The following is a 23,171-nucleotide window of genomic DNA, read 5'->3' as shown; positions in this document are numbered from 1 at the left end:
AAGTAATGAATAAGAAATGAATAAATTAATGAATGAATAAGTGAATGAATGAATTGATGAATAAGTAAATAGATGAATGAATGAATGAATGAATGAATAAATAAATAAATAAATAAAAAATAAACGAATGAATAAGTAAATAATAAGTAACGAATAAGAAATGAATAAATTAATGAATGAATGAGTGAATGAATGAATAAGTGAATGAATGAATTAATGAATAAGTAAATAGATGAATGAATGAATGAATGAATAAATAAATAAATAAAAAATAAACGAATGAATAAGTAAATAATAAGTAATGAATAAGAAATAAATAAATTATTGAATGAGTAAATGAATGAATGAATAAGTGAAGGAAGGAATGAATGGATAAGTAAATAGATAACTAAATGAATGAATGAATAAATAAATAAATAAAAAATAAACGAATGAATAAGTAAATAATAAGTAATGAATAATAAATTAATTAATTAATGAATGAGTGAATGAATGAATAAGTGAATGAATGAATTGATGTGTAAGTAAATAGATAAATGAATAAATAAATAAATAAAAAATAAACGAATGAATAAGTCAATTATAAGTGATGAATAAGAAATTAATAAATTAATGAATGAGTGAATGAATGAATAAGTGAATGAATGAATTAATGAATAAGTAAATCGATAAATAAATGAATGAATGAATGAATAAATAATAAACGAATGAATAAGTAAATAATAAGTAATGAATAAGAAATAAATAAATAAATTATTGAATGAGTAAATGAATGAATGAATAAGTGAAGGAATGAATTGATGAATAAGTAAATAGATAACTGAATGAATGAATGAATGAATAAATAAATAAATAAAAAACAAACGAATGAATAAGTAAATAATAAGTAATGAATAATAATTAATTAATGAATAAGTAAATTGATGAATGAATTAATAAATAAGTAAATATATAAATGAATGAATGAATGAAGGAATGAAAAATTAAATAGTAAGTAATGAATGAGAAGTAAATAAATGAGAGAGAGAGAGAGAGAGAGAGAGAGAGAGAGAGAGAGAGAGAGAGAGAGAGAGAGAGAGAATCTGCTGACTTTTATATCTCTGCTCCACTCAGGTACAACAGAATAGCTCGGGAATGGACTCAAAAATACGCCATGTGATACCAGAGGAGCCAATCTGCAGTATAGCTGGAAAAAAAATCAACTTTTCTTATTATTTTCTTCTCCTCCTTTACTTTGTTTTTGTTGTTCTTCCCTCAACGAATTGACGGATCCGGTGTAAATCCAGACCATATCAGCTCTGCTCAGTCCTCCCGACCCCATCAGCAGTCATTCAATCACACTGTAAAAACACAACGAGACCACAACATGATAAAGACCCACACTTTGTTTGGTGTTCAGAAAACGCTCGTGTCAAAGAAGCATGTTTTAACTACGAGCTCAGCCATTTTTTATTACGGTACACACAGAGTGAAACGCTTCTGACTCCCGCCACTGGCTATAGAGGTGCTATTCAAGAAGTCGATCTTTTGCTTTCATGTTTTTATATGCTTTTACAATAGCAATGAGAACTTCGGTCTGTGAAATATATATATATTCTTGCTTATAACCCGACTGTTTCTTACCAAAATCAGTCATGTCATTGTATCAGCAGTAATGGAGATAATAAAATATTTTGCATGTTAATGGAACACCGTAATTGGTCAAACAGTGAATATCTGCGAATACATGTCCACTTCTGAAATCTGGGTTTGTTACTCCTCCTCTCTCCTGTTTTGGATGTTTTTAGGACGGAGAGCTGTTAGTTCGTCTTTCCTCCTAAACACTGTTCTCTCGTTGCACTGAATATTCGTGATCGGACGCTCCCATTGGACGACCGATCAACTAATATCTCTTAATAGCTGTTCATTTTGTTTGCTCAATAAAGTTGCTGAACTATAATCGTGTCTTTCTTTATGCATATCAGCGACTGAGAGGATTATAAATGTGGACAAATCTGACATGTTCACTTTTCAACACAGATAAGGCTAGTCCTGTTTTCAATCTGGTGCTATGATGATGTGTTTGTAGCTCCGCCCTCTTCTGAAGAAGGCACAATCTCATTTGAATTTAAAGTGACAGTCACCAAAATGCCACAAATTCGGATTAAAGCCTTAAAGGGTCAGTTTCAGTGAGCTGGAGGACATTATTTGTGTGCCATTCTCAGCTCAAACTATATAGGGAGAACAGAGATGCATTTTACACATTACATCCGGGCATAACTGCTCCCCTTTAAATAAAGACTTCAATTTTATTGAATTGCTATACAATCAGCGGCCACTTTATTAGGTACACCTTACTAGTTGCTGGTTGGACTCCTTTCTTGATCCTTCATGGCGTAGATTCAACAAGCTACTGGAAATTTTCCTCAGAGATTTTGCTCCATATTGTCATGATAGCATCACACAGTTGCTGCAGATTTGTCGGCTGCACATCCATGATGCCAATCTCCCGTTCCACCACATCCCAAAGCTGCTCTATTGGATTGAGCTCTGGTGACTGTGGAGGCCATTTGAGTACAGTGAACTCATCGTCATGTTCAAGAAAGCAGTCTGAGATGATTGAGCTTTATGACATGCTGCGTTATCCTGCTGGAAGTAGCCATCAGAAGATGGAGACACTGTGCTCATAAAGGGATGGACATGGTCAGCAGCAATACTCAGGTAGGCTGTGGCGTTGATGCTCAATTGGTACTAATGGACCCAAAGAAAATCTCCCCCACACCATTACACCACCACCACCAGCCTGAACCGCTGATACAAGGCAGGATGATCCATGCTTTCATGCTGTTGAGGCCGAATTGTGAGCCGAGCATCCGAATGTGTCAGCAGAAATGGAGACTCCCCAGGTAAAAAAAAAAAAAAAGTGGACTAAAATGCACTTTATTTAGGTATACTTAGTACACTTTTCAGTAATGTACTAAAAGTGCTCTATTTTCGCACACTAATTTTGTACTTAATGTACTAAAAGATAATATTAAGTATATGTTAAGATAAACTTCATACCATCTAAGTGTACTCAACTGTGCTATTTTGAGACACCCTGAAATTGAACTAAAATGTGCTTTTAACATTCTATATCTGTATTTTAAAAAAATATATATTTAGTTACAACTAGAAATACACTTGAACCCTTCTTTTAAACATATAAATATATTTATGACTATTTTAAAGTATAATAGTAATATATTAAAATAATATACAAATTGTATAAAAGTGTGCTAAATACTGTATTAAAAGTGCTCGATTTTCCCAAACTAATTTTGTATTTAATGTACTTAAAATTAGTATTAAGCACTTTTTAAGATAAACATAAGTACATCTAAGTGTACTCAACTGTGCTATTATGAGACACCATGAAGCTGATCTAGAATGTGCTTTTAACATAATAAACATTTATTTAAAGAATATATTTTGAAGGGATTCTGTGTGTAGAAAGAAAACAGCATCTGTGCTTCATCAAAACACTTCAATCTTTTTGTGCAATAAACCACAAGTGCAAAAATACCTTATGGGAGGAACAAAAACTGAGAACACACAAATATAAATAAGATGCAACATTACAGCACATATCTGAAATGTAAAGACATTTTGGGAAAATGTACTTCTACTACAAAACATTACTAATAGATTTTTAATAAAGTCAATTTAATATAAACTTAAAATTACCACACTCAAAATCAGTTTAAGTGTTAGAGATAATAATGCATTCACATTAAGTGTACTTAAGTACAACTTTTGGGAAAATGTACTTTACTACAATACATTACTAATAGATTTTTTATATATTAACTTATTTTAAGCTTAGGATTAGTATGTAAACACTGTACTAAAAATCAACTCATGTTTAAAGCACACTTTTGAAAAACACACTAATAAAACTCTTCTGGATGTTTTTTCTGTAGTGTACTTTATTGTAGTACACTAAACATTTATTTAAGTATTACTGGTATTTAGTATACTTTTGTCAAGTGTACTAAACTCCTACTGAAGTATAAACATACTTTTAATCAGGATATTTATAGTGTAAAACCATCAAACTATTATTTAACACAAAAAAAATAACAATGTACTAAAAATGTATTTGCGGGTATTTAAGTGTATTTTAGTTGCATTTAATTATATATTCTTTTCACCTGGGCATCAGAGCAGCAACGTTTCTCCAATCTTCTATTGTCCAGTTTTGGTGAGTCTGTGTGAATTGTAGCCTCAGTTTCCTGTTCTTAGCTGACAGGAGCGGCACCCGGTGTGCTCTTCTGCTGCTGTATCTTTATACAACCAGTTTAGACAACCTGATTTCATATTCAAGGTGTGAATTGTACATTGAGGATCAGGGGGGTCAAATTTTCCGGTAATGTTAGTTTCTGTATTTTTAATTACAGTACATTTAATCTTTAAATCAAACTTGTTTTCAGTGTTTTGATGGATATTGAGTGGTCCTCATTGACATTAGTGATAATTAACAAAAGTTGATAAGTTTGCATTCCTGTACTGTACCAATAGAGGAATTACCAACCTACGTCACACATGACGTCACGCGGGTTCCCGGTTGCAAAAAAAAGAGCGTTTGCAATAGCAAATGTGGTGTTGTGCGGTAGGATGCCAAATTCGAAACTTAATTGAAACTCAAATTAGAAACTGATTTGATAAAACGTAACTTTTAGCGTACACCACACTGCTTTAATGCCAACTGCAGACATCTTTGGCTAAAAGGGAGCTGAATGGAGTGAGGAGCTAATTAATAATGCTGGACTCTGCAGTGCTCATGTTATATCAGGTAAGTTCCTGCTATGCTGAATCAGACACACCACTGGTTTCTGATTGCTGCTATGATTTCAGCAAACACAGTTCAATATGGTGAATGAAACTGCGGACACGGAATGCTCCGAATGAAATGTAAACGTGTGCTCATATCCCAGCTGGAAAATCCAGCTTAAACAAGCCTAGGATGGTTGGCTGGTTTTAGCTGGTCGACCAGTCTGGTTTTAGAGGGGTTTTGGCCACTTCTAGGCTGGTTTCCAGCCTGGTTTTAGCTAGACAGGCTGGGAGCCCAGCCAAAACCAGCTATGTCCAGCTTAAACCAGGATGGTCAAACTGGTTTTAGCTGGTCATTTTCCAGCCTGACCAGCTAGGACCAAGCTGGAAATGGCTGGAAACCAGCCTGGAAATGGCCAAAACCCCTCTAAAACCAGGCTGGTCAACCAGCTAAAGCCAGCCAACCTGCTAGGATGGTTTAAACTGGATTTTTCAGCAGGGATACCCCGCCGTACAGGTGTAGTTCACTGTCAGAATGCAGTAGTTCTGCTTGTTGATGATGACCCAGGTCTTGTACAGCTCCGTCTTCTTTCCTTGTCTTTAGCTAGGCAGAACTTCGGTTTTTAGCACTACATGGTGTTGAATCTGGTCATCATGGAGCATCATTTCCTGCACATGACCACACAGAACAGCATTGTTGGCCTCTTGTAAACTTCTCTCTTGTAAAACCGCTTGGAGCTTCAGTGAGATTGTATATTTGGGACTGGATGATTGGCCATTTCGCCTTCTCCAATATCCATTGGGACAGTGCTATCGCAAATGGACCTGTCAGATAATCGCCACTCGCTTTAACGTTAATTTTGCTGAATCAGCATTATGTCAATAATATACCCGACTGAAAAAAACCAGCTTAAACCAGCCTAGCCAAAACAAGCTATGTCCAGCTTAAACAAGGCTGGTTTTAGCTGGGTTTAGATGGTCATTTTCCAGCCTGACCAGTTAAGACCAGGCTGGAAATGGCTTAAAACCAGCTTGGAAATGGCCAAAACTGCTTTAAAACCAGCCAACCAGCCTAGGCTGCTTGAGGCTGGATTTTTCAGCAGGGTATATATAATATGTCATCAATATAACTTGTCTCTAATACAGAAACAAACTCTGTACCGCATCGAATGTCATTCCCTTACTGTAAATGCTAGCGCTTTCTTCTGCAACACCTCTGCGAGCGCATCCTGAATGTTTACAAACCGGTAATTCATCTATAGAGTATGCACACCTAGTGTTTTTCCCCTCCCGGTGAACAGTTAATGTGACTTTTTTTCAATTTTCATACGATTCCTTTTACAGCATGGATGTTGTGATGTAATTAAAATATAATCAGCCTAACAGACTTAAGTATATCCTACTGAAAAAAAAACAGCTTAAACCAGCCTAGGCTGGTTGGCTGGTTTTAGAGGGGTTTTGGCCATTTCCAGGCTGGTTTCCCGCCACTTTCAACCTGGTCTTAGCTGGTCAGGCTGGGAGATTACCAGCTAAGACCAGCTTGACCATCCTAGCCCGGCTGGGAGCCCAGCTAAAACCAACTATGTCTAGCTTAAACCAGGCTGGTCAAGCTGGTTTTAGCTGGTCATTTTCCAGCCAGACCAGCTAAAACCAGGCTGGAAATGGCAGGAAATCAGCCTGGAAATGGCCAAAACCCCTCTAAAACCAGCCTGGTCAACCAGCTAAAACCAGCCAACCAGCCTTGGCTGGTTTAAGCTGGATTTTTCAGCATGGAGCTGTTCAAGTGTAAAACTATATAAAATGGCTTTTACACACACCTGTCAATATATACAACTTTATAATGTATAAAGTAAAATTCACAGTTTTTTTTTTAAGAAAACAGACCATAACCGCGCCGATTTTGTAACGGCATACTGTTCACCGGAAGCGATTTAACAAGGTTACTGAAAATTAAGAGTCCTTCTGATGACCATGAAAGGCTGCGGTTATAATTATTTACTGTTTAACTTCCATATGGCAGCAGGTGTATAATAAAACACAAGCTATGCGATTATTTTTATGTTACTTTTAGGCTATAAGACAAATGTTTTGTGAACACACAGTGCTGTAAACTTGCCGGAATCAAACTGCTGAATTAACATTTTTGGCGCGAGTATGGATTTGCAATAGCGTGAACAGTTACGGGGGAGGTCAAATAAAGTTATTTATTATTTTCATTATGTATATTTATTAAGATACAGATCAGAGGAAACTATTTGTGAAGTCAACAAATCTTATACAATATGAGCTAACAAAACCAAGTTTTAACACTCAAGTGTTAATAACCCTGAGTAGTCAGACCACCCCAACCCCCCTTGTAATTCGCACCCTGTTCATATTTAAAAGCAATATTTGATACCAAGTTCCAGCAAGAGCCACAAAGGGTCGCCAAAGGACGTGATTGAGCGCAGGGCACGTTAAACATGAGGAGTGACGTCACAGGGAATTTCCAGTAAGGAAGTCAAGCTGTCTATTCAAACCTCGCGTTGATCTCGACATGATTTACTGCGATCTTTCGCGACAGGCGATTAAAACGCATTAATGCATTAAATGCTGGAGCTCCTCCGTCTCTCTCGCCACCCGCCGACATTAGCGATCCAACATGGAGGAATAAGTTGAAAAGTCAGCCTCAGATCCGTGTGTTTGGCGCTGGGCAGCAAAGGTAAGCTGTTCTCAGATCAGTTCAGCCATGCTTGTGTCCGTGTTGCCATCTAAAGCTTGTTGTGATCGTTTGTGTACAACTTCCTTCTTCTGCCTTCAGGCCAAAGACACTGTTCGGACTTTAGATGAACTCTTGTGGTGAGTGTGAAGTGCTATTCTGCTGTTAATTGCTGTGTAAACATGAATGAGTTTGAGAAGAAAGACCCATTTGATCATGTTAAAGTTCTGGATCTGAATCGAGTGTCTGTTTGCGAATCGATTCGAACATCCGGAACTGAGGTAACTTAACGTTAAATACCTGCGACTCTTCCAAACGATTCATCAGAGAGATAACGTTAGATTAGAGCAGATTTACTGAACGAATGATGGATTTAGACTGTTTTCCTTCAGTGTTTGGGATTTGGATGAAGTCTGATATGATAAAGTTCTGGATCTGAATCGGTTTAAACATCCGGAGCTGAAGTAACGTTAAATACCTGCTGTTCGAACAGCGACTATTCCAGACGATTCTTCGGGGAGAATGATTAGTGTAACGTTAGATTTACTGAATGAATTATTGATTTAAGCTGTTTTCCTTCAATGTTTGAGTGGTGTAATGTACGTTAGTGGTGTTTAGGATTTTGATTCATTTAGTTCACACGAATGTTTCGTGTACTGATTCATTTCACGAAAGCTCCACATAAATGAATACTACACGTTACTGTAGTAATCAGGCCTAATTTGTACAATACTATAGAATGACAATTGATATACGCGTTTGGTGAACTGTTGTCTGTCTTTTCGTCTGTAAACATGAAGCTTGAGAAGAAAGACTGATTTGAAGTAATTCTGGATCTGAATCAGGTGTTTGTTTGTGAATCGGTTTGAGCGCCCGGAGCTGAAGTAACGTTAAAAACCCGCGACTCTTCCAAACAGTTCATCTGAGAGATAGATTAGTGTAGATTTACTGAATAAATTATTATTATGATCATTTTGATGTAAGTGTGTGGTGAAGTGTTATCTGTTTGTTTATTCGTCTGTAAACATAAAGGAGTTTGAGAAGAAAGACTGAGTTGATAAAGTTCTGGATCTGAATCGAGTGTTTGTGAATTGGTTTGATCATCCAGAGCTGAAGTAACGTTAATTACCTGCTGTTCGAACAGCGACTCTTCCAAACGATTCCACTGGAAGATTAGTGTGAATGTACAAAATGAATGATTTAGCCTGTAATAAATAAGCATTTCCTTCAGTGTTTGAGAGGTGTAATATAGTGGTGTTTGGGATTTTGATTTATTTTATTCACTCAAATGTTTTGAGTATTGATTTCCCTGCTAAAAAATCCAGCTTAAACCAGGCTAGGCTGGTTTTAGCTGGTCAACCAGGTTGGTTTTAGAGGGGTTTTGGCCATTTCAGGCTGGTTTCCAGCCATTTCCAGCCTGGTCTTAGCTGGTGAGGCTGGGAGATGACCAGTTAAAACCAGCTTGACCAGCCTACCCAGGCTGGGAGCCCAGCTAAAACAAGCTATGTCCAGCTTAAACCAGGCTGGTCTAGCTGGTTTTAGCTGGTCATTTTCCAGCCTGACCAGCTAAGACCAGGCCGGAAATGGCTGGAAACCAGCCTGGAAATGGCATAAACCCCTCTAAAACCAGCCTGGTTGACCAGTTAAAACCAGCCAACTAGCCTAGGCTGGTTTAAGCTGTTTTTTCAGTAGGGTTGTTCAGATTCATTTAATGATAGCTCCAAAAGAGTACTGTACTAGGCCTAATTTATAGTCATTTATAGTAGTTGTAAGTTTGTTTCTGACTTATCTTTCTCAGAGTTTAAGTATCTCAAAGTTGAGCTTTAATTTTCCCAAAAACTCCACATGAAAGAAAACTGTAGTATGCCTAATTTATAGTAGATAGGGTAGTGTTTTTGAACGATACTGTAGTGTGACATTTGCTGAATTTTTGTGTGTGGAGTGTTATTCGGCAGTTTATTAATCTGTAAACGTTAATGAGTTTGAGAAGAAAGACTGATTTGATAAAGTTCTGGATCTGAATCGAGTGTTTGTTTGTGAATCGGTTCAACATCCGGAGCTGAAGTAACGATAAATACCTGCAGTTCGAACAGCAACTCTTTCACTGAACTAACGCTCTGCAAATGGCAACAAAACAATTCATTTTCATTTACAAGACATTATAAGGATATAAAACTATAGCAAAAACATACATATAGTAAAGTGTAGAGCTGCAGGATTCTGGCTAAAATAAGAATCACGAGTTTTATTTTTTTTTGCTCAAAATAAAGATCAGGATTTTCTCACGATTCTGTAGGTGTATAATAAAGGTATGGTAAAAACAAACATATGGCACAACATCCATAATAATATTATGTGTAGGTCTACTGGCTGCTATAAATAATTCTACTTATATTAAATCTGATGTTGAATTGTTATGTTTGAGATATTTGCTTGCAATCTGTCATATTAGACAATTTAATTCACTGGTAAAATCAGACATTTGCCATTATCAGATTATATTCAACAATATATAGGCTAGAGTAGTTATACTGACACTGTACACATTTATTTTCATGCACAACTGTGTGTTCGCTATGAAAGAAAACACATATTAAACGCTTGCTGTAATCATAACTCTATAATGTGATATGATCATTTAAATGAAGTGCACACTTTCAGTTTCATTTTGACTGCTAAGCGCTTGTTCATACTTCGCGCACGGCTCCTAGACGATCACTCTGTGCCACAATCTGAATATTATTTACAACTGTATTACCTGTTACTCACAACATGTGCAGGTTCTGTTCACTATGGTAGACGGGCGCGTGTTTATCATTAAGTAGAGAGCGCGCGTCCTCTCTGTTATAACAGCTCATGGTCAGCAGCTCACGTCACGTGTGATTTCCCGGCCGCGAAAACATCATATGAAGACAAAAATGACATTTTAGGTGAATTATACCTTATAAATACAGTATGTGACTCATTCAACATCATTTGGAGGTGTCAATGTCACTGAGCAACGTGTGTGAAACAATGAAAAGATTCGCGCAGCCGCCTTTTCCTCTCTCCTGAACTTGAAAATATGATTGGCAGAATCGTAGAAATGCTGGATTAAGATCGTCAAGGGGGTCGAATCGAGATTGCCATCCTTTAACGATTAATTGTGCCGTTCTAGTAAAGTGTATTAGTATATACAAATACAACACTTTGTTAATGGATGCTACAGCATACATGATTGATAAACTGTAATGCTGAATTTAAGTTTTGTACTACAGTAAACTTGTGTATTATAGTACAAAAATTATAGCTGTAGAAACTTGGTACAGTATTGGGTAATTTCTTTACATTGCTATATAGTTGTTGTGTTACCATATAACTATACTAATCTACAGCAAGAACTTCCCTCTAGTTTGTCTACCATAGTATTTTAAGTTTGTTTTAAACATTTAAGTAGGTACTGCTATAGTATTTTATTTATTTATTTTTTGATGACTGACACGCATATTTATTAAAAGGAGAAGGAAAACTCATTTATGAATATTTTGATGATAAAGCAGTTTAATAGACCGTATGTTTGATTAGAAAACGTTTATTTAGTAAATAGTTTAATTCACTTCATGTCTATTTATATAGCGCTATTCACAAATTAGATTGTGTCAAAGCAGCTTCACAGAGTTCTAGTAAAGTCCAAATTTCAGAGTGGAAGTTCAGTGTGGTTTACATTTCACCTCTGAAAGTCCAAATACTGAAGAGCAAATCCACCGAAGCTCCACAAGTCCCGATCCGAGCAAGCAAGTGGAGAAAAAAAAAACTTCACCAATTGACCAAAGTGAAACTGAAAAAAAGGCAGGGGCTCGTTTGTCACTAATCAGTCTCATGCACTCCATTCCTCCATAACCACCACAGTATCAGCTCAGGATACGGCCTGGTCCAGGATTATTGACGATAATTTAAGGGAAATGTTTAACAAGGTTTCTTCTGGAGGAATTGTACAATATTTATTAGAGGTGTGAAACTATACTGGTCTCACGGTTCGGTTACGATTATCATGCCATCGATTCGGTTCAATCCGATATCTCGGTGCATCACGGTGCATTGACGATGCTTTCCATATATAGTGTTATATTTTAGGGGGGAGGCTATAACATGCTGTCTGTATAAACACACAGACACACAGCAACACACTGTCTCTCATTCAAACACATTAACAAACATAGACAGCATCAAACAAACAAACACACACGCGCGCACACACACAAACAAACACACTTAAACCCTTGCAACAGGGAGAGCTCCCGCTGAGTGGAGCAGAAAAACCAAAAAAAACGAAAAAAATAAGCACTTTTCCGACAGTCCCTTACTGAGAGCTCCTCTCAGCGCGAGCTCTGTCGGCTAAAGTAAACGCAGACTGCGAGGGCTTAAACGGAGCAGTGCTCGTAATGTCGAGCGAAAAAAAGAAAGACAGCTGTGAAACATAACCAGCTTTGTCTTTCTGTAGGAAACACACTTTAGATCTTTTTAGGGTAAGAGGTTTTTGAGTTATTGCCATCTATAACTGAAAGTGTGTCAGGAAAATCGAAAACGAAACCAACTGAAGCGCGCTCATTTCTGGCGCCCCACTGGATATACAGCGCCCTAAGCATTTGCCTATGGTGCCTATGCCACGGGCCGGCCCTGAGTTGACTGAGTGTTGTAAATACCGGCGCTCACCTCCCTCACGACAGAGCGCATAGGAGATAAATGACGTCACTACATAATAACCGGTTATGGTTATTACTGAACCGATACCGAATTGTCCGCGTCTGCATCGCGGTGCACCAAAGAAACAATTAATTTTGACACCCCTAATATTTATCATTGATCCTTTTATCAGTGGTGTTGTTATTTCTGTTCGTTTTGTACAGTGTATGATTGAGAAACGGTTATGATTGTAAATTTTGTACTTAATATTTTGTACAAGTGTTATCAGGAATATAATCAATACTGTTTACATGGCATGAAAACATTAATAAATGAATATTATTTTTTCACCTACACTTCTCAGTTCTGTTTTCACACAAAGTTGTTTTTTATTTTTTTAAAACCAATTAACATTAATTATTTTATTTGTAAAATTAATAAATCCATGTCTGCATTTTAAATATCATGGGCTCTATTTTAACGATCTAGGCGCAACAGCATTAAGGACGTATTTGAATTTACTTTTGCTATTTTAAGGACGGAAAAATCCGCTCTGCGCATGGCGCATGGTCTAACAGATTTGAGCTTATTCACCTAATGAGTTAAAGGTGTGCTTTGAGAATAACCCAATCAGAGTCTCATCTCTTATTCCTTTTAAGAGTCAGTTGCGTCGCGCTGGTGCTTTTTACATGGCGGCTCTGTAAGTGTAAAAACTGAACGCTTCACTAGCGCGAAAACAGTTAAACAGAGCATCTGCAGCGTGAGAATAAAGAACGAGCCTCCTTATTTTTTACTTTCACTCTCTTTCGTGAAACTTGTAATTTCAGTTCTAATCTCCAGCAAATTAATAAATCAATAATAATAACGAAGTGTGCTCAAAAACCTGACACACACGCTGTGCCCCATATGGTCTAAAACCTGACAGGTGGACAAATCTAAGCTTGTTTTTAATAAAGCAAATATAAATCTGCAGAAAATAAATAATACTGCTAATAATAATAAGCAAATTGTCATGAATGAACTGAAAAGCCCTCCCGAGATGAAGAAGGCATGAAGACAGTGGTGTTTATAATGATGTAAAAAATAATAATTTTTTAAATATTTAAATCCTTTAATTCTTTTTCATTTGTAAAGACATTTGTGTATTGCTTCACATCCTGTGCGTAACGCGCTCTGCTTTGGTCTTTAGACCTGCTCTCTCAGCCGGTCTACTGCTCAGTAGGGTTGGGCGATGTTGACCAATTTGGCATCGTACGATGTCTAATGTGAAACATCGCGATGGACGATGCCATCGTCGTTGTAGGCGGGGGGTGGGGGTGGTTGTTAAATATCAATTAATTCATAAAGCATTAATTAATTGTAGCCTATCGTTTTCACTACCTGACCCACATGGTCTTTGCTTTACCCATAACCAAACCATAAATAAAGAAAGTTACAAACAAATCACCACCTGTCAATCACGTTTTCCGCTTGTCTCTTGCATGAATAGGCAGTGATCTGTGCATTCTAATGGCTTTTCCCACAGCTGCTGGAGGAGACGAGAGTTCGGTTGGAGATTTGAAAGACGCCGGCGCTTCTTTGTACTGTTGCCTCAGCCTTACTTCACTGCTGCTCGCAATGTTAAAGTGTGGAATGAAGGTCAAGCACCCCCTAACTTTAGAGCACAGTGATTGGATATTTACTCGCGGGGAGGAGTTTCCTCATCTCAGATCATGGACTTGCAGGGGAGATATAAGAGGCACCTAAATTATTTAAACGCAAAACTGAGAAAACCGCAATTCCCAAGCGCATATTGAGCTGTGGAGGTCGTACCGTACGGTTCAATATTTTATTGAGAACCGTGGCATCCCTAGTTCTTTCACACAATGGTATAAGCTGCGGCATGTTTGGTGTGTGTGTGTAAACAGTTAGGCCCCGCCTACTTTGTTTGATCGGCTGTCACTTTGACGGCCTGAATTTAAATGTGAATTAATTAGTTGTTTTCTGTGCAGGAATCATGGCTGGCGAGGACCCATACGTCACGGTGAGCAATGCTTTTATACTGCATTTGGAAATTATTTAACTTTTAAAGGAGTCCTATTATGCAGAAAATGTGTGTATCAGCAGTGTGTGAGAATCTCCAGCAGCCTCTAATGGTCAACGTGAACTAACTGTGTTTGATCTAATCAGACTTGATGAATGAGACACTTTGATTGACATTCTCCCTTTGTACAAGTCCTCAGAGGGGAAAGCCCCGCCCACTAGTGCCCATCTCTCCATCTCATTAGCATAACCAGCAGCCCTGAGTGAGAAGCAGCCGTCTGTCCATTAGCCATCAGAGCTGCTGAAGATCAGCATAGACTAAGAGGATTATAGATGTGGAGTTTTAGATGAAGCACAAATGAACAGCGGAGTCTGTTTTCAATCGGATGCACTGGAGTTTGTAGCTCCGCCCACTTCTTAAAAGAGCACAATCTCATTTGCATTTAAAGCGACAGTCACCAAAACACCACAATGAGGATCAAAGCCTGAAAGGGTCAGATTCAGAAGATTGTCTGTGTGCTATTCTCAGCTCAAACTCAAACACACACACTCCAGAGACGCATGCATTTTACATCTTGTATAAATAAGCATAATGGGTCTCCTTTAATTATCTTCCATATTTCATCATCTAGTCTTTTCTCTTATGCATCATCCATTGTAAGATCAGGAAGTCAGTGTCTTCATTACCGATTTTTAGCTCCACTTTTGGCTTGCCTCAACATTTATTTATGAAAATATTGATTACACACACCACTGATAATAACAGACACAGCATGAAGCTCGAGTCTTGTAATTATCTCTCAGGTTGAACAGGTATCTTGTGTTGTTTGAAGGCATGATTATATGATTAAAGCATATTAATTTGTGTAAATACCGCCGAATCTCACCGGAGGTGTCTCTAAGAAAGCCGAGGAGGTTTTCCTTTTTCCTGCCTCTGTGGTTTTGATATTTCACCCTTCACACAGCAGCAAATCAAGCTGTGCTTTAGAGTTTATCAGTTTAATATCCTCACATAAAGATCGTATTACTGTCTGCTTTCAGTATCATCAGTGCAAATAATCTGCCTCTTAATTATGTTTTTAAGCATGTTTAAATTAATCACATCCAAAATAAAAGTTTGTGTAGGCATTATATATGTGTGTGCTGTGTACATATATAAATGCATGCATGCATATATTTAAGAAAATGTCTATGTAAATCTAAGATAAATATGTATATGATACAAATTTAAATATCTCTGTAACAAATTTGATTTGTGTTTGTGTGTCATATGTACATAATAAATCTATGTAACACACATACACTCAGTGGCCACTTTATTAGGTACACCTCACTAGTACCAGGTTGGACCCCTTTTGCCTTCAGAACTGCTTTAATCCTTCATGGCGTAGATTTAACAAGCTGCTGGAAATATTCCTCAGAGATTTTGCTCCATATTGTCATGATAGCATCACACAGTTGCTGCAGATTTGTCGGCTGCACATCCATGATGCCAATCTCCCGTTCCACCACATCCCAAAGCTGCTCTATTGGATTGAGCTCTGGTGACTGTGGAGGCCATTTGAGTGCAGTGAACTCATCGTCATGTTCAAGAAACCAGTCTGAGATGATTGAGCTTTATGACATGCTGCGTTATCCTGCTGGAAGTAGCCATCAGAAGATGGAGACACTGTGCTCATAAAGGGATGGACATGGTCAGCAGCAATACTCAGGTAGTCTGTGGCGTTGAGGCTCAATTGGTACTAATGGACCCAAAGAAAATCTCCCCCACACCATTACACCACCACCACCAGCCTGAACCGCTGATACAAGGCAGGATGATCCATGCTTTCATGTTGTTGAGGCCAAATTGTGAGCCGAGCATCCGAATGTGTCAGCAGAAATGGAGACTCATCAGAGCAGCAACGTTTCTCCAATCTTCTATTGTCCAGTTTTGGTGAGTCTGTGTGAATTGTAGCCTCAGTTTCCTGTTCTTAGCTGACAGGAGCGGCACCCGGTGTGCTCTTCTGCTGCTGTAGCCCATCCGCCTCAAGGTTGGACGTGTTGTGTGTTCAGAGATGCTCTTCTGCAGAGCTCGGTTGTAACGAGTGCTTATTTGAGTTACTGTTGCCTTTCTATCAGCTGGAACCAGTCTGGCCATTCTCCTCTGACCTCTGGCCTCATCAACAAGGCATTTGCGCCCACAGAACTGCCGCTCACTGGATATTTCCTCTTTGTCGGAGCATTCTCTGTAAAGCCTAGAGATGGTTGTGCATGAAAATCACAGTAGATCAGCAGTTTCTGAAATACTCAGAGCAGCCCGTCTGGCAGCAACAACCATGCCACGTTCAAAGTCACTTAAATCCCCTTTCTTCCCCATTCTGATGCTCGCTCTGAACTGCTGCAGATCATCTTGACCATGTCTACATACCTAAATGCATTGAGCTGCAGCATGTGATTGGCTGATTAGAAATTTGCAATAACAAGCAGTTAGGCAGGTGTACCTAATAAAGTGGCCGGTGAGTGCATATTATGTTAAAACAAACTTTTAATTTGGATGCGATTAATCACAATTATTTAATTTGTGCCCAGCTCTAGAGTTTACATAACATGTATAATGCAAAAGTGCTGTGAATATTAGGATATTCCTTTTTTTTACAGTTAGCAAGAGATTATTGGTGAATTAAATTGCGATTACTCAGTACAATATCAATGATTAATGATGAAATAAAAACAAACTTCTCCAGAAATGATGGATGAGTAAATAAATAATGTAAGTAGATTTAGCTTTTGTTTTCGTCAATTTCAGCGGTGCCCAAACTGTATTACATTAAAGTATCCTTGGTAACTTCCTAATTTAGCAATATTAAAAAATGCTTTAACTGTGTTAATTTTATATATTTGACATTTTATTATTAATTATTACAATAAAACCACAAACAATATCATTTATGATACAAAGAATATATATATTAGTCAACATCTAAAATTAAATGTGTTGTAGGGTTTCATGAACTTTTAAAAATCTGATTAATTCATATTTAATTTAAACATTTCAGTTCAGTTTTGCTTTAAGGTTGTATAAAATGAGAAATGATGACCTCTGTTTGAGGGATTCGCCCCAAACTTTCTCATCTTATGTCCATCTCTTCTCTGATTGGTTGGCGGGCCAAATTAAAGATTACCATGGGCTCACTTTGCCCTGTGGGCCTTAGTTTGGGAACTCATTCATTCGTTCATTCATTTTCTTTTGGGCTTAGTCCCTTTATTAATCAGGGGTCGCCACAGTGGAATGAACCGCCAACTTATCCAGCAAATGTTTTACACCACGGATGCCCTTCCAGCTGTAACCCAGTACTTGGAAACACCCATACACACTTATTTACACTCACTCATACACTACAGACAATTTAGTTGATCAGTTCCCCTATAGCACGAGTGTTTGGACTGTGGGGGAAACCGGAGCACCTGGAGGAAACCCAAACCAACACGGGAAGAACATGCAAACTCCACACAGAAACACCAACTGACCCAGTCGGGGCCACAGCGCTAATTTAATTGAATTAATTTTTTCAATTCTATTTTTTTCAGTGACTGTTGCTTAGTTTTAGTTAGTTTTTTCATTTTAATTTAAACTAAAGTAACTAATTTAAATAATACATTTTTAATCAACTCAATAAAAAGTATATATTTAAAGAGCCCATATTATGGGTTTTTGAAAATTCCCCTCCATGTAGTGTGTAACACAGCTCTAAGTGAAGTGAAGTATCCAGCTAAGGCTTAAATCTGTAAGAATACAGTGTTTAAAACTGTTGATTCATCTATAAAAGAGTCGAATCATAGTGCTTCAAACGAGTCGCCTTGATACCGACTCATTAGGTGTTTCGCCATGACGTACGAACGAAACAAAGTTTTTCACGTGCACGCGCAAACCCGGGAGATTTCAAACCTGAGGCCCCGCCCTCTGACGCAGTAACCCAGACACACACACACACACCCACAAACACACGCACACCCACAAACACACGCACACAAACATGCCGGTCGATTGAAGTCACACTGCAGATGGATATATTGAGTCTCTACCCAAAGATGAAACATCAGCATTATAACCAAGCAGTTGGAAACTTCTGGAAGCTACATGCTACAAAGAATACTTCATCTGAGTTTGTTAAAGGAAGGATCAGTAAAGAGTAACTGATGGACGTCAGGATGGGTTTCTTCCTACATTTCTCAAGTGTAAGTACGTGCGGTTAAAGTTGCCTCGTTGACTCTAGCTTGCAAATGTATTTAGTTGTGATTTGTTACTTGTAACCGCGTGTACTGTATCAGGTTAACTGGATATTTGATCTTATCGCGTGCAAAGTCACGTTAAAAACGCGACGCGTGCTGTTTGTTTATGGAGCTCCGTGCTAGAGTTCTGCTCCCGCGATTTATTCGGAAATGTATTCCCGCGCCGCAGAAATCTGGCGCGGGGAGAGAGAGGGAGAGAGAGAGAGAGAGAGAGAGCGAGAGAGAGAGCGAACGAACGAACGAGCTTTGTGTACTTTGTGCTTTGTGCAGCTTGGCTGTCTGGACTGTATACTGGGTGATATTTGGTTGTGTTCTCCGCTCTATCGGGACCGGGCGCGGCGGGCAGAAAACGGAGCGGGTTCTCAGGCTAAAACCTGGCGGGTGCGGGCTGAAGCGGGAGCGTTGTCATCCGGAGGTGTGTGTGTGTTTTTGTGTGTGTGTGGTATGGCGAGTACACGACTGTCTCCTTCGTTCGGTTATCCGTGGCACTATCCACTCGCCATAGTGTGGCAGCTAAAGTCCACGCCTACACTATCGTGCGTGTATGAACTGTGATTACTTTTTAAATTGCTGATTAGCTATTGGCCATTTCCCTCTCTGACTGAAGGCAGTCGACCAATCGCGACAGACTGTCATCGGCCCAATCAGCGCAGATTAGCTTCGCGCTAAGGAGGGGTTTGGGAACAAATGAATCACTGGACGATTCATACAGGAGTCGCTGGGATAATTAGATAAAAATAAATGCAGATTATAAGACCATGAAAGTGTTTTTTGACCTTGCATGCATATTAGACTGTTGTTGGAGACCCTTACAACCAAGATATGACCTTATTTCATGTATAATATGGGCTCTTTAATTAAATAAAACCTTCATTAAAACAGATTTTTAATCAATAGTTTTAGTGGACTAATACAAGCTTGCAGTGAAGTCATGTGTGTTGTTTTTATTCTCTCTCTCTGTAGTATTTGGACAGCAATGACCCGTTTCAAGACACCATATGGATGAACACCATGGACCCCACAACCTTTCCAGCCATCCACAACAATAACATCATGAGAACAGGTAAGAGCTCTAATGATTCATGTACACGGACTAGTAAACAGTTTGTGCGCTGGGTTTTAAGAAGAATGTGTTAAATTACAAAAAACTACATTTAAGGTCTTAAAAAGTCTGTGTAAATCTAAGATTTAGATTTTAATGCTCTGAAAAGGAGTCTTCAGTTCTTAAATTTGACTGCATGAAACCTGCAGAAACCCTGAGTACAGTACAGTATGCATGTATTTCCATGTCCACTGTCAGAGGTTGTGAATGGCACAGAAATAGCAAACTGTATCCTATAATAAACTAAGATAAGCACACACACACACACACACACACACACAATGGTAAACTAACCGAGACTTGTCCAGCATCAGCATATTGTTGCTTCTCTGCTGATTTGGATAGCAGCGTGTGCTAAATGAATAAATGTAAATGTGATGCAATACGAGTATGTGCTGCAGGAGCAGATCTGTTTCCCCATGCACTGCTCACTTCCTCATTAAATATCATAAACCCATCCGCACGCCTTCATGTGGTGGAATGAGAAACCCTCTATCAGATAAGCACAGTTCGGGGCTCGTTTGAATAGAAATTCACTTTTTAAAGGGATAGTTCACCCAAAATGTGTAATCTGTCATCATGTTGAACACTGAAGAAGATATTTTGAGAAATGTTGGAGACCTGTAACCATTGTCTCCCATAGTTTTTCCTACTATTGTAACTAAAGGTCAGGGTGACAACGGAGGTAAGGGTCCAAATGCAGTTTATGAACTCTGAGTCAGGCAATGGTCAGGCAGGAGCAAACAGAATCCGAAAGCGTAGTCGTGTTACAGCCAAATAGTCGATACAGGCGGCAAAACAACATCAATAATAGACAATGCAAGGCTCGAAAGCACGGCAAGACTGCTAGACAAGGGAACACGAAGGCCCTGTTTACACTGTTAGGTCTTGATGCCCAATTCTGATTGGTTGCCTCTATCTGATTTGTTTGCTTGTCTGTTTACATGTTCTTTTAATTGTGACCCATTTCTGATTCATGTGTTTACACTTGCCATACTATTTACGATGTCTCGCATGCATAACGGTGGGTTCTAGCATCTGCGCCACACTAGCAACGATGGAAGAAATTGTCTTGCTTTTAGCTCTGCAAAATATGCGAAGTTCGCCCAACTTTAAAATGATTTTTCATGATTGTTTCCTTTGTTGTTGTTGTTGTTGTTTTCCGCGTCGGCATCTCCACACATGCTCTTCTTTCTATGTCATTAAACCGTGGAGAAGTATCACATTGTCGCAAGTTTATTGATGTACAAAACGGAACGCCTCAGTAAATCTGATCTGCCCGCTTACATTGACTCAGATCTGATTTATATCTGATTTATTTCCACATATGATGGTGCCCTGAAACCTATCTCTGAATATCCAGATGCATGCGCTTTTTTACACTATAGTTTCTCAAACTTTTCAGCCCACGACCCCTAAAATAACAACACCAGTGACTCGCGACCCCTTCTATGCTCGGAGGTGGTTATAAGCATACAAATATTGCACACAATATTGGCACACACACCAACACACCGTTTAGTGACAAGACTGACCTAAGCAGAGTCAGACCTTAAAGTCCTAATGAAATTAGTCAAAATCAAGGCATGATCAGATTTTATTGTGCTCAAATAAGCTAAATCTAGAGGTCTTTGCCTTTCATAGAGACACTTCTGATACCAAATCATCAACTAGAAGTCCAGTTATTATTTGTTGTCCTGAAACTTCGATAGGCGACAAGACTTTTGTCAGGGAGTGTAGAATTGCTCACTTATTGTCAATGGCCATACTTGGATTTAAAGTTTAATTAAGCTTAGAATATATCCTGTAAATAATGAAGAAAATTAAGTTTTCCCTAAATATGTTTAGGGTAAATGTTTAAAAGGTGTCTTTTGGAGGAGTTTAAGGGTGCGTTCACACCTGTGAATGGATTCAGTTGTTCTGAAACAGAGATGACAGTTGTTACAGTGTTGCTCTTTGCTCTTGGTGCGGTTCACTTTCACACTGCACAGTTTCTAATCGGACCAAAAGAGCTAAAACAAGTCACGTGTGAGTAAACTCTCTTCACATTGGTCAGTGTCAGGGTTTATTTAGCAGAGCTCAGCTGTCAGGAGAGGTGGTGGTTTGGTGGTGTTTGACAAGGTGTGCGTGACGTGTCTGAGGAGAGATGCAGTGGGCAGGGGTGAGAAGGGTGCGCGACGTAGCTTATTTGAGGACCAGGAGGGAGACGCGAGATTATCGGGAGATCATCACTCGTTTGTGGGCATCCGGAGACTCGCGAAACTTCCCACCCTACTCATAATTCTCTCTTCATATAGCCGGATGCCTATTACATATCCATAAAACACTGTGATATAACCGCGCTCAGATCGTATCGCTTTCTCACTGCAATTGATCCGCTCCAAAGTCAGTTTCAATCTAACGGAACCACCTCAATCCAGCGATCTCGGAGCGATTACTTTGGCGCGGAACAGAGCGCGATTGCCCTGTTCACATATGCCAAACGAACCGCGCTAACTGGGCAAACAAGATACAATCCGAAACAAAAGTGTAGGGAAAAGCACCCTCAGGGTGTTTTCACACCTGTGAATGGATTCAGTTGTTCTGAAACAGAGATTACTATAGTTACAGTGTTGCTCTTTGCTCTTGGAGCGGTTCGCTTTCACACTGCACAGTTTCTAATCGGACCAAAAGAGCTAAAACAAGTCACGTGTGAGTAAACTCTCTTCACATTGGTCAGGGTTTATTTTGCAGAGTCCCGCTCAGCTGTCAGGAGAGGTGGTGGTTTGGTGGTGTTTGACAAGGTGTGCGCGACGTGTCTGAGGAGAGATGTGGTGGGGAGGGGTGAGAAGGGTTCGCGACGTAGCTTATTTGAGGACCGGAAGGGAGTCGCGAGATTATCATTCCTTTGCGGGCATCCGGAGACTCGCGAAACTTCCCGCCATACTCATAATTCTCTCTTCATATAGCCGTATGCCTATTACATATCCATAAAACACTGTGATATAACTGCGCTCGAATCGGATCACTTTCTCACTGCAATCGACCTGCTCCAGAGTTCGTTTCAATCGAGCCGAGACCACCTCAATCCAGCGATCTCGGAGCGATTACTTTGGCGCGGAATAGAGCGCGATTGCCCTGTTTACATATGCCAAACGAACCGCGCTAACTGGGCAAACGAGATACGTTCCGAAACAAAAGTGTAGGGAAAAGCACCCTTAGGGTGTTTTCACACCTGTGAATGGATTCAGTTGTTCTGAAACAGAGATGACAGTTGTTACAGTGTTGCTCTTTGCTCTTGGAGCGGTTCGCTTTCACACTGCACAGTTTCTAATCGGACCAACAGAGCTAAAACAAGTCACGTGTGAGTAAACTCTCCTCACATTGGTCAGAGTGTCAGGGTTTATTTTGCAGCGTCCCGCTCAGCTGTCAGGAGAGGTGGTGGTTTAGTGATGTTTGACAAGGTGTGCGCGACGTGTCTGAGGAGAGATGTGGTGGGGAGGGGTGAGAAGGGTGCGCGATGTAGCTTATTTGAGGACCGGAAGGGAGTCGCGAGATTATCATTCGTTTGCGGGCATCCGGAGACTCGCGAAATTTCCTGCCCTACTCATAATTCTCTCTTCATATAGCCGTATGCCTATTACA

At 39.2% G+C, this 23,171-nt stretch overlaps 2 protein-coding genes across 8 annotated transcripts in view; both read left to right on the top strand.

The window, feature by feature from the left end:
* The window catches only part of ube2d2l (ubiquitin-conjugating enzyme E2D 2 (UBC4/5 homolog, yeast), like), a 31,655-nt gene extending 29,716 nt beyond the window's left edge, over nucleotides 1-1,939 (top strand). The window contains exon 7 of the mRNA NM_199952.2: nucleotides 1,114-1,939. Within this exon, the coding sequence (NP_956246.1) occupies nucleotides 1,114-1,159 (46 nt within the window). The 3' untranslated portion in view covers nucleotides 1,160-1,939. The remainder of the gene's footprint in view (nucleotides 1-1,113) is intronic.
* A 5,342-nt stretch (nucleotides 1,940-7,281) lies between these two features.
* nfkb1 (nuclear factor of kappa light polypeptide gene enhancer in B-cells 1) overlaps nucleotides 7,282-23,171 on the top strand; it is a 69,139-nt gene continuing 53,249 nt past the window's right edge. For 4 of the 7 annotated variants that reach the window (XR_015507860.1, XR_015507859.1, XM_087282016.1 and 1 more), the window contains exons 1-3: nucleotides 7,282-7,492; nucleotides 14,143-14,174; nucleotides 19,409-19,508. Coding sequence is in view for 4 of the 7 variants with exons in the window: in XM_087282016.1 (XP_087138142.1) it covers nucleotides 14,148-14,174; nucleotides 19,409-19,508 (127 nt within the window). In the remaining 3 variants the exon portion in view is untranslated. Of the gene's footprint in view, nucleotides 7,493-7,591; nucleotides 7,630-14,142; nucleotides 14,175-19,408; nucleotides 19,509-23,171 lie in introns of all 7 variants that reach the window. The other 3 variants (XR_015507858.1, XM_087282014.1, XM_087282013.1) reach the window with 1 other exon arrangement.

Source organism: Danio rerio, chromosome 14, assembly GCF_052040795.2.
Source record: "Danio rerio strain M-AB ecotype USA chromosome 14, GRCz13ab, whole genome shotgun sequence".
Lineage (NCBI taxonomy): Eukaryota > Metazoa > Chordata > Actinopteri > Cypriniformes > Danionidae > Danio > Danio rerio.
This window is presented reverse-complemented; position numbering and strand designations above follow the sequence as displayed.